The sequence below is a fragment of the Pseudorca crassidens genome, chromosome 10 (assembly GCF_039906515.1).
Source record: "Pseudorca crassidens isolate mPseCra1 chromosome 10, mPseCra1.hap1, whole genome shotgun sequence".
NCBI classification, from domain to species: Eukaryota; Metazoa; Chordata; class Mammalia; order Artiodactyla; family Delphinidae; genus Pseudorca; species Pseudorca crassidens.
This window is the reverse complement of record NC_090305.1, coordinates 76,087,928-76,100,213: the sequence shown is the minus strand read 5'-3', so window position 1 is coordinate 76,100,213 and position 12,286 is coordinate 76,087,928. Positions and strand designations below refer to the sequence as shown.

General features: G+C 39.1%; 1 protein-coding gene across 41 annotated transcripts in view; it reads right to left on the bottom strand.

Annotated features, from left to right (window-relative positions):
• Positions 1–12,286, bottom strand: part of SLMAP (sarcolemma associated protein) — a 147,373-nt gene that overhangs the window by 14,517 nt on the left and 120,570 nt on the right. For 31 of the 41 annotated variants that reach the window (XM_067754848.1, XM_067754845.1, XM_067754852.1 and 28 more), the window contains 2 exons: positions 3,026–3,148; positions 1,517–1,591 (listed from right to left, as the gene is read on the bottom strand). In XM_067754848.1, coding sequence (XP_067610949.1) covers positions 1,517–1,591; positions 3,026–3,148 — 198 coding nt within the window. The remainder of the gene's footprint in view (positions 1–1,516; positions 1,592–3,025; positions 3,149–12,286) is intronic. The other 10 variants (XM_067754862.1, XM_067754878.1, XM_067754885.1 and 7 more) reach the window with 1 other exon arrangement.

Sequence of the window (12,286 nt, the reverse complement as noted above, 5' to 3'; positions counted from 1 at the left end):
GAGTAAACAATCAAGAATTATTGGTTGAATTAATGAATTAATAAAGTTAATGAATATTGCCTAATGAAAGAGGTATATATTTTAAGGATCTGGTCTTGTCCTCAATAACTTGAACTGGAAACAATTTGTATAATATCATACTTGGTTCAGAACTAGAATACTGGTCTTGATTATAATAACACAAGAAAATTATAGGTATAAAAAGTTCCGTAGGTAGAAAAGAAGAATAATTAAAATAATTAAGAGGATTTAAGCCTTGTGTAGGAAGAAGTTGCCTAATAAATAAACATTAAAGAAAATATTAGACCTTTTAAGTCTGTGGGAAACGTTAAGAGGTAACAGGTTCAAAAATCTGAAAAGACACAATGGCCATGGATAACATGACCATGGACTTGTGGATAAAATCCTGAAATATACATGTTGGCACTAGAGAGCACTCAATGATGCCCACGTAAGACAGCTTTAAGACAAAAGGAAGCACTACATCATAGAACCTTCAGGGATAATTGCCCATACACAATACAGGATGGAAGTATAGATTCAAATCAGATTTATATAAACTAATGGATAATGGCATTAAACTATAAGAGTGTAAAGAGCTTTCAATTTAAAAAGATATACAATCTATCCTAGAAATTCTTGTTTGACCATAATACAATTTTTTAAAATAACTCACATGTCCCACTCAAAAATAAGAAAACCCAAAAGACTGGTTTTTCTTTGGGATATTTTAGGGCAAATATCATAGGCCTTATACAATGACTCCCCATTTCGTGTCAACAGAGATTACTTGTCTATTTAACTTCTTCTTACTGTACCTCTCAAACTAAAATTTTAAAATAACATTGGTTCCTTCTTTGACAATGAAGGCTAATTAATTTTACTTTAGGAATTTTACTGTGGCACAGGAAAGACATCTCCTGGAGTATCTCACAATTATAACCTCAAAGTACCAGGAGCTCTGGGTCGAAGAAAACCCTTGACAGGCAGGGGTCTTTCGGGTCATTTCTGTAATGACCCTGTGATAGCCCATACAAAGAGATAGCAAAATGGTGGATACGAAGAGCAGCCTTTACCAATGAAGGGAGTGCAGGGACCACTGTTCTATTCCATTTGGTAAATAATTTTTGTTGCAGTGCAAGTGTGCTATGAGCATTAGAAATAATATCACCAACAAGCTAAAAGTGCTGATGCACAGAGCTACTCAAACTGATTTCCTGTCTGAAGGTCTCCTTTGTAGTAAGTCACTACATAACCCAGAAAATGACAGTCTTACCAAATCCATATCTTCAATCTTCCTCTTCCCACTCCAAGTGGGAGGTACTACTGGAGTACTAGGGAATCTTCCCTTAAAAAAAAAAAGGGGCCACAAAGAGCCCAGTTACAGTCTCAGATTCTAGGGAAGAACCAAAGCCTTGAAAAATGGGAACCCTTTGCATTCTTACTTTCCATTTCTTTTGAATTGCTACAAACAAACAAACAGTAACAATCCCAAATAGCCTCCGGTGTTCCATACCTTGAAGAACCTGTATTTGTTTACTGGATTCCTCAACTTGATTTCGATAGGCTTTTCTTTCTTCTTCCAAAAGAGCTGAAAGTAAAGCACAGTATTTCTAATTTAATGAAAATATTCAGAATCGAGCAGCTGGAAAGTTCTAAGAAATTCTCTCCTAAACCTCACTGAAAGAAACAAAAGTTAGGCAGTGTTATCAGTGTTAGCAGTTAGGTAGTTTAAAGATTTTTTAAGGAGCACAAAACAGTAGTAAGTAATAAATGTATTCAACCGAGTAGTAGTTGTCTATACCTCGTATTGCCAAGATAACATGTGCTGTTCTTTACTTGAGAAGCATTCTTTTTTTTTTTCTTTTTTTTGCAGTACGCGGGCCTCTCACTGTTGTGGCCTCTCCTGTTGAGGAGCACAGGCTCTGGACGCGCAGGCTCAGTGGCTATGGCTCATGGGCCCAGCCGCTCCGCGGCCTGTGGGATCTTCCCAGACCGGGGCATGAACCCATGTCCCCTGCATCGGCAGGCGGACTCTCAACCACTGCGCCACCAGGGAAGCCCCGAGAAGCATTCTTAATAGTTGTTAATCAGGATTTTGAGCTTAAATGTGAAAAACAGACTTAAAATCCTCATGTTCACTGCCAAGTACATAGTAAGTACTTACTGACAGGAAGTTCATAGTTCCCCGTGGGATGCAAATCTTCGTCCTGGTCAGGAAGGCCATTTTAGAGAACATGAGGATTCTAAGACTTTGTAAGGTACTAATTGACTGCAACTAGGTAACTGCTGTGAACGCTATAGAAATGTAAGCTCTAGGGAATAGCACAGACTCCAACTGGCCTATGACTCTTATCGGTTGGGACATTAGAAAATTCTATACCTTAACCTTGCCTGGTTCCTCTCACTTACTGAAGAATCCACTGTAAAACTGCAGGGAATAGAAATTTCCCTTATCTTATACTGAGTAGCTAATATTAGGTATAACTAAAACGTAGAAATTTATATTTCTAAGTTTTTTCCTTTTGCTGTACTTAATGTGTAATTAACTTTTAAGATATTTCATTGGTACAGGCCTTTCTTTTTTTTTTTTTTTTTTGCGGTACGTGGGCCTCTCACTGTTGTGGCCTCTCCCGTTGCGGAGCACAGGCTCCGGACGTGCAGGCTCAGTGGCCATGGCTCACGGGCCCAGCCGCTCCGCGGCATGTGGGATCTTCCCAGACCAGGGCACGAACCCGTGTCCCCTGCATCAACAGGCGGACTCTCAACCACTGAGCCACCAGGGAAGCCCTCAGGCCTTTATTAAGGCCTGTACTGTATTATTAGTACAACTGTAATTCTCCTCACTTTACTGATCTGAAACATAAGCTCAGAGAGCATAAGTGATGTCCCAAGATCACATATCTAATAAAGTTGTAGATTTGGAAGAAGGTAACCATGCCTCTGGACTTGGAAGTTTGGGGCCATTCAGTTATATCTTGTTGCTTTCACATCCCCTAAAGAATCAAAGTAATCTTGATCTCACCTTGAAGTTCAAAGCATTTTTGTTTACTTGCTCTAGCTAGTTCCTGGGCTTCAATCAATTCCTTCCGAAGATGCTGAATTTCTTGTTTTGCCTCAATTTCTGACTGTGCACCCTGCAAGTCATCTGACAAAAATATGTTTATTTTAAAAGCAAGAGTTAGTATCATACCATAATCTCTATAACCAAAGATTAGCAATCTTTCTCATGTTTGAACATGCATAGTTAACAACAAAGCACAACTAAGTCTAATAAAATTTAGAAGCAAATTGTATTAAGCATTTTAGTCATTTTACCTTGGAGAAAGAACACAAATATTATTAAATTATTTTAGTAATTCATGGCAATGGTACTGTAACATACATACTAATATATACTAAATTATATATTTCACTTATATAAGGCTTATGTAGAGCTTATGCAAGGTTTGAAATTTAGTAGTATGATCATAATGCTATTCTTCTTTATCAATTTTGAAATTTCTTCATAACAAGTCAGAAAATTTTCACTTGGAACTTAACTGGAAATGCAAAAATAGAAAGAAACTTTTCTTCAAGAAAAAATATTTTAGTATGATTTCCCCAGCTGTGGAATACAAAATAAAAACTAAGCTGAAAGCTCCACTGTGCTCCCTTCATCATCACTGTTTCCTCAACACTACATACATAACAAGTAAATATTTGCTTAATTATCATTATTATTTACAATTAATTAATTTATTTATTTTTGGCTGTGTTGGGTCTTTGTTGCTGCGCATGGGCTTTTCTCTAGTTGTGGCGAGCGGGGGCTACTCTTCGTTGCGGGGCACGGGCTTCTCGTTGCGGTGGCTTCTCTTGTGAAGCATGGGCTCTAGGCGCGCAGGCTCTAGAGTACAGGCTCAGTAGTTGTGGCTCACGGGCTCTAGAGTGTAGGCTCAGTAGTTGTGGTGCACGGGCTTAGCTGCTCCGTGGCATGTGGGATCTTCCCGGACCAGGGCTCGGACCCGTGTCCCCTGCATTGGCAGGCGGATTCTTAACCTCTGCGCCATCAGGGAAGCCAAGCCCTGCTTAATTAGTAAATGATGTAACCTAAGTGATTTTATCAAAATAAATTAGAGCCACCATTACACCTCAAATAAGCTCCCTCCCCTAATTCTTTTCTCTCTAGTCACTCTGCTCATCATCTTTCATTGTATTAGAACTTTCTACTACTGAACACTGCCTGAAATAAATGTATCATCAGGTAGGCCATATTCTTCTAGTACATTCTATTTGACTACTACTTTGGTTTACAAACAACTCAGGCATAACTTCAATCTATCAAAAAAGAATTAAGAATAAAATTTCACAGTGTAATCACTGCAGGTCTTAGATATTACACACACATGTTTTCATCCTCATACCTTACTTCTCCCTGTCAAAAATCTGACTCTAGGTTCATCTATTTTAGCCATTCTATCAACTCTTCCTTCAAACAGTCATGGTAAGGGTGGAGGCAAAGAGAGAGATTGAGAGAGATTTTCCAGTGGCAGGTGCATTGTCACAGCAACTACAAAACTTCTATTTCAATATCACACATTGGGGGCTGCAAAGGTTCTAGCTGCCCATCTCTGGAATTGTCATTATGTAGGACAACGTCCTTATTCTTAGGAGTATTAAAGCAGGAAGTATCATGATGCCTTTATCTTTTTTTTTAAAAAAAAGTTGATTTACAATGTTGTGTTAATTTCTGCTGTACAGCAAAGTGACTCAGTTATACATACATTTATTCTTTTTCTTATTCTTTTCCATTATGGTTTATCACAGGATATTGATTATAGTTCCATGTGCTATATGGCAGGACCTTGTTGTTTATCCATCCTATATATAATAGCTTGCATCTGCTAATCCCAAACTCCCAGTCCTTCCCTCCTCAACCCCACCTCGTCCATGGCAACCACAAGTCTGTTCTCCATGTCTCGTAGATATGTTCATTTATGTCATATTTTAGATTCCCACATACAAGTGATATCATATGGTATTTGTCTTTCTCTTTCTGACTTACTTTGCTTAGCATGATAATCTCTAGTTCCATCTATATTGTTGCAAATGGCATTATTTCATTCTTTTTTTATGGCTGAGTAATATTCCATTGTATATATGTACCACATCTTCTTTATCCATTCATCTGTTGACGGACATTTAGATTGCTTCCATGTCTTGGCTATTGTAAACAGTGCTGCTATGAACACTGGGGTGCATGTCTCTTTTCGAACTGGGTATATGCCCAGGAGTGGGACTGCTGGATCACATGGCAAATCTATTTTTAGTTTTTTGAGGAACCTCCATACTGTTTTTCACTGTGGCTGCACCGATTTACATTCCCACCAACAGTGTAAGAGGGTTCTCTTTTCTCCACACCCTCTCCAGTATTTATTATTTGTAGACTTTTTAATGATGGCCATTCTGATGGGTGTGAGGTATAGTTTTGATTTGTATTTCTCTAATAATTAGTGATGATGAGCATCTTTTCATGTGTATGTCTTCTTTGGAGAAATGTCTATTTAAGTCTTCTGCCCATTTTTTGATGGGGTTGTTTGTTTTTCTGTTATTGAATTGTATGAGCTATTTGTATATTTTGGAAATTAAGCCCTTGTTGGTTGCATCATTTGCAAAGTATATGTAAATATCATTTGCAAGTATCATGATGCCTTTATCTTACTTTCAAGTGGTTTGACAAAAAATATCTACATAATATCCTTCAGTAGATATTTTCCTACTTGTATGTTAGGGTTTTTTTCTAAGCACTTTTGACATTTGGGCTACATAATTCTTTGTTTTGGGGCTGACCTGTGGATCGCGGGGTGTTTAGTAGGTTCATTGGTTTCAACCCACTAGATGCTAATAGCACTGCCTCTCAGTTGTAACAACCAAAAATGTTTCCATATATTGCCCAATGTCCCTGGGGGTATAAAATTGCCCAACCTTGAGAACTACTGTTCCATGTTAATAACTTTATAACCAAGAGAAAACAAATCTACACATAGGCTTCTTTCCCACAGAAGCACTGGTTAGTAATTCTGAAACTATTTTCTGTATATTCTAAAAATGTTTTAAAAAATTCATAAATTGTAGATAATGGCATCCAGGTTTCTCACTATTGGGAAAGACAATGACAGATATGGAAATACGAAAGACAATTAATTCTGTGGTGTAAGGTATGAATTAGAAGATCTGAATGTATAAAATAGACTCTAATAGATCTGAATGCATAAAAATAAATAGATATAGAAATAAATATAGACATGTGAAGCAGTAAAGATAGCCATACATGTATGTATGGATATGAATATACACACATCTATTTCTTAACTCTGTCCACTCAAGTGGGCCTAGAAGTAATGAACACACCATATACTCAGATCTTGGTTTGTAAATACCATTCTCTAGTTTAAAAAACTAGGGCTCTGTGGAGAAATGGCTGATTTCAGGACTAAATCTAAGTACAAGATGAATGTAGAACATCTTTTTTGTGTCAGAAAATAAGAAAGGACTCAAAGAATGATTGGGTCCAAAAAGACATAAGGGGCTCCCACTGGCCAAACATAAGACAATTTGAGTATCAAAATAAATAATGACAGTGACAGATGATAATCCACTGAATAAAACATGAATCCATAAATTCACACTGATATAGAAAAAGAAAGGAAGGAAGGAAAGAAGAAAGGGAAGGGAAGAGAAAACTCTTCCATGTTGTAGAAAGCTTGCTAATAAACGTAGAAGGATGACAGAATTATGAAATCACTACTTGGCAACTATGATTATAATAAATGATTCAGGCAATCATCATAAGGAGACATTAAAGCTAAGAAGATAAATGTTTGAGGAGTAACAGGATATTTAAAGTTAACATCACCAGCGATAGAACAATTCAACATCAGGTGCCTCCTGATATGATGCCCAAAATTATTTCTGTTATATTACTGCCAAAGATGCACAACTTTAATCTAATCATGAGGAAACATCAGATACAACCAAACTGAGGGACATTTTAGAAAATGACCATGGTTCTTCAAAAATGTCAATGTCATGGAACACAAAGAAAAACTGAGGAGCTCTTCCAGATTAAAGGAGACTAAAGAGACATGACAGATGAATGCAACGCATGACTCAGGATTTTCTGAGGACATTATTGAGACAACTGACAACATGTGAATAAGGTCTGTGTATTTGATAATAGTAATATATCAGCTTGTAGTTAATTTCCTGATTTTGAGAATTATACGGTAGTTATGGAAGAGAAACAGAAAACACACATGAAAATATTTAGGAGCAAGGTTATCACACCTGCAATTTACTCTCAATGGTTCAGGGAGAGAGAGGGAGGAGGAAGGAAGAGGGAAAGGGAGATGGATAAATCAAATTTGGTAAAACGTTAACAGCAAATAGGGTGAAATGTTAACAGCTGGAAAATCTGGATGAAGAGTATATGAGGTTCTTTGTTCTATTCTTGCAACTTTTCTGTAAGTCTGAAATTATATCAAAATAAAAAGTCAAAAGAATAATTTCTACATATATACATAAACAAATAAAGAAAATATGGCAAAATACTAACAATTGCTGAATCTAGGTGATGGGCACATATGGAAGTTTTTGGCATTCTTTAATTTTTCTTGTGTTTGAAAGTTTTCGTAGGTCTCTTGAAATTACCAATCCTAATGCTACAATCTTGTAGCAATCATTTCTCCCTATATTCTTATCCTTAACCTATCTTCCCCTTCTGCATTCTATATTGCATTGTGACACTAGAGCAATTTTCTTACTGAGATCAAGAACTTACACTGCCGGGGCTTCCCTGGTGGCGAAGTGGTTAAGAATCTGCCCGTCAATGCAGGGGACACGGGTTCGAGCCCTGGCCTGGGAAGATCCCACATGCCACGCAGCAACTAAGCCCGAGCACCACAACTACTGAGCCTGTGCTCCACAACAAGAGAAGCCACTGCAATGAGAAGCCCATGCACCGTAACGAAGAGTAGCCCCCGCTCGCCACAACTAGAGAGAAAAGCCCGTGCAGCAACGAAGACCCAAGGCAGCCAAAAAATAAATAAATTATTTTTTAAAAAAGGAAGATAAATGAAAGCCTTACTGAGCTAAATAAAAACTCATTTTATTTAGATGTGCAAGTCAAATGGAAATAAATGTTTTTTAGAAACTATGATGAGGTGAAAAGATTAACGGAATCTGTTTTCCTTTTAACACAAATCATGTCTTTAGAAGTGCTTGGTGTATAGTCTGGGCCAGGAACCAGCTTTTCTCAGACTAAGGCTAAATCCTATAAAAAGGTCTACACCACACAATAACCCACCAAACAACCAGCCGTGGCACACAGAATACGTGATACTCTAGATTAAATTTGTTGTCACTATTTCTTCAGAAGAGTGACTGGAGATTTAACTTAAAACCTGACCTTTGCTTTAAATGTGGGTGAGATACTCTGAACCACGGGGTAAAGGGCCAAATCAAAACATTTCTGCCTGAGTTCTATTTTGCACGTGCATGTTTGTGGAAGGCTAATGTAGCCATAACATCTGTTACCTCAGCAACTGACAGAAGTGACCTAGCAGAAGCAGCTGGCCAGGTGGGTGCCACCCTCTTTCTACTACTATCACCCATTCCTTTGGAAAGTCTGGTAGTTTAGTTGCAGGCTTGGCTGGCGAGAACCTTCACAGTGGAGGAAGACCACTTTCTTGCTGGGTATGTGTAGTCGTGTGAGATAGCCCTAGGTGGTAGCCTATGAATTTAACTTTGGCAGCAGCCTCTTACTGTTGATTCTCACCCCTTTGCCATTCCTTCTGACCAGCCGGGTTCCTTCTTGACAACTGGATCTTTTGTTGGCTCCTTTGTCCTTCCCATTGTTCTTCTCTTTCTCTATAAATTCCCCCTGCTATCGCAGTCCATCCCTATGCAGAGAATTCCCAAACACTGTTACTGACTTCTTTCTGACCCAGTCTTATCTTTCTCCACATCTGCCCCACACAGCCTGTGTTGCACCACACTTTCCTACTGGTAAATGTTATTCCTACGTTAAACATTAATCCTATTTGTAAATGTCAGTACTATTTTAAGGAAAGGCATGGCTCCCTTTTCCCTCTTGGTGTACCCTGACTTATCTTTAACCAACACATTTGGGAAGCCCGTTCTGACTACTGCTCCACCCCTGCCCTGCCCCTAGCCAGGAAATTAGCTCTGCTCTCCAAAGTTTTCACCACACCTATTAAAACACTCATTACACTATCAACATGTCTCCTTACTCCATAGGACTGTAGCCTCCTCATGTGTCTTATCTCTGTATCTCCTGGGCCAATAAATGTCACAGAATTAAATGAAAATGGCTTTCCAGTCCTAGTTTCTGTATCACACTTCCAACTGCATTTCTGGTTCTGAGGGTGACAATACAAAACTTCTGAACGTGAAAGGAAGAACTTTTAATAATTATGCTGGGACAATGGGTATAAATGGTTTCAGGCAAAAAAAAAAAAAGGCAAACCAGAACCTATGGAAAACCTTCCTGTTCAACATGTGCCAAACTAAAAACATCACATTGTCTTTCCACCACATCATTTAGACTATGTCCCTAGTTATTTATACGTCCTGCAAGTTGGCAGTTGGATCTAGAATCTTGATCAGATTCTGTTTTTTGTCACTGAAAAAATACATCACATGTGGTATGACACACTTTCAGGGTCATCTCAAATGATACTTCTTCCATGAATCGCCTTTCCTCCCCATCTTCTAAGATAAACAGAAAGGAACAAATATAAAATCTGGACATTCTTTCTCCTTTCTTTGACTCCTAATGGCAACAACCACCAAGAAACAGCTTATCATCTATACCTCTTCTATAGCCAATTTGTCTAGAAACTCCTCAAGTCCCAAAGAGAGTCTTATTAGACTTTGAAACCACTGGAGTCTCTCGCACAGTTCCCTAAATAGAGCAAACTTGCATTAGACACTGCTTGGACTGAATTCCAGTCTTCTTTTTGTCTTTTTTTGGGGGGAAATGATTTCAAGCATATAAAAACCTGTGGATCAAGCCACAGCTTTATTTCTCTCAAAAGTGGCATAAATTGGTTGAAAATAATATTTCAGGAAAAATTACTACTGCTATCATCATTTCATTAATATCTCATGGTGAATGTTTAATCTACTTTAGATTCTTCTCCTAACCCTAGATGACTAACATGACAGGTAGCACATTATAATTCTAAAAAAAGATTGGCTGTTTTTTAAAAAGGAAATAATAAAATTTGAAAATAATGGTTCAAGAAGCCAGGCATAGGGTTTCAATGAATAAAATAAAGGGGCTACTTTCTACAACTCTCAAGGTCAATAACACTGTGGTCTAATAATTTATATTCTTCATTTAAGAGAAAAATTGTGTCAGTCTAGTGAATCTAATTACACAGACAACAAAACATAACCACATACACTCAAGCATAACCCAAGTGTTTCTCATAAATGTCAGTAAATACATTATTTTAAAGAATTTAAGACTTCCCTGGTGGCGCAGTGGTTAACAATCTCTGCCTGGTAATGCAGGGGACACAGGTTCGAGCCCTGGTCCAGGAAGATCTCACATGCCGCGGAGCAACTAAGCCCGAGTGCCACAACTACTGAGCCTGTGCTCTAGAGCCAGCAAGCTACAACTACTGAGCATGCAAGCCGCAACTACTGAAGCCTGTGCGCCTAGAGCCCGTGTTCCACAACAAGAGAAGCCACCGCAATGAGAAGCCCGCACACCGCAACAAAGAGTAGCCCCTACTCGCGGCAACTAGAGAAAAATCCGTGCGCAGCAACGAAGACCCAATGCAGCCAAAAATAAATTTATTTAAAAAAAAAAAGAATTTACACAACTCTTACAAAGAAAAACAATGGATGAAACAACCATTTAGGGCTATTATGACTGTTTCTTGGAGACTCTTCTAAAATTTCCCGCTTCTAATGGGTGATTTTTCTTTATCTAATTACTGATTGATTTAACAATTCTATTCTTTTTTTTTTTTTTTTTTGCGGTACGCGGGCCTCTCACTGCTGTGGCCTCTCCCGTTGCGGAGCACAGGCTCCGGACGCACAGGCTCAGTGGCCATGGCTCACGGGCCCAGCCGCTCCACGGCATGTGGGATCTTCCCGGACCGGGGCACGAACCTGTGTCCCCTGCATCGGCAGGCGGACTCTCAACCACTGCGCCACCAGGGAAGCCCAACAATTCTATTCTTAAAATCAAGTTGCAAAATCTTTCAAGAGGTGTTGATAAAAATACCACTTCACTAAACAAAAGTTGGCAATCATACAGAAATGTAAGGAAAGTTTGTGGGTTCTGTTTTTGTCACCTTAACTGAAAGCAAGGTTAGGGAAACTAACCTATTTTCATAAATGGCACTCCAAACAATTACCAGTAGCATTCGTACACCCACCCTCCTTCCACATACATCTTGTGTTTTCCAGTCTCTATCTCCTACAGCTTCCCCTTTTATACCCTCTTCCTTGAGTCTGATTCTCTAGCCTATATCATGGGCACTTTTACAGATATAATTTAGCCTTCCGGTTGTACTCAAGAATTAAAAAAAATTTTGCCCTGACATCTGGCAAAGTAAACAAATTAATACATTATTAACTGGAAAAGATCCACAACCAACAACTGCTTTTCCCTAAAAGATAAAGTAGGAAATATTTTTTTAAATCCCACAATCTTATTTAATTAATGAAAAGTTACCCTTTAACTGATAGGTTTGCCTTTTTTAAAAAAATAAATTTATTTATTTATTTTTTTGGGTCTTTGTTGCTGCACATGGGCTTTCTCTAGTTGCGGTGAGCAGGGGCTACTCTTCGTTGCAATGTGCAGGCTTCTCATTGCGGTGGCTTCTCCTGTTGCAGAGCACGAGCTCTAGGCATGCAGGCTTCAGCAGTTGTGGCACACAGGCTCAGCAGTTGTGGCTCGCGGGCTCTAGAAGGCAGGCTCAGTAATTGTGGTGCACGGGCTTAGTTGCTCCACAGCATGTGGGGTCTTCCCGGATCAGGGATTGAACCCGTGTCCCCTGCATTGGCAGGTGGATTCTTTTTTTTTTTCTTTTTTGCGATACGTGGGCCTCTCACTGTTGTAGCCTCTCCTGCTGCGAAGCACAGGCTCCGGACGTGCAGACTCAGCGGCCATGGCTCACGGACCCAGCCACTCCGTGGCATGTGGGATCTTCCCGGACCAGGGCACGAACCCGTGTCCCCTGCATTGGCAGGCGGACTCTCAACCACT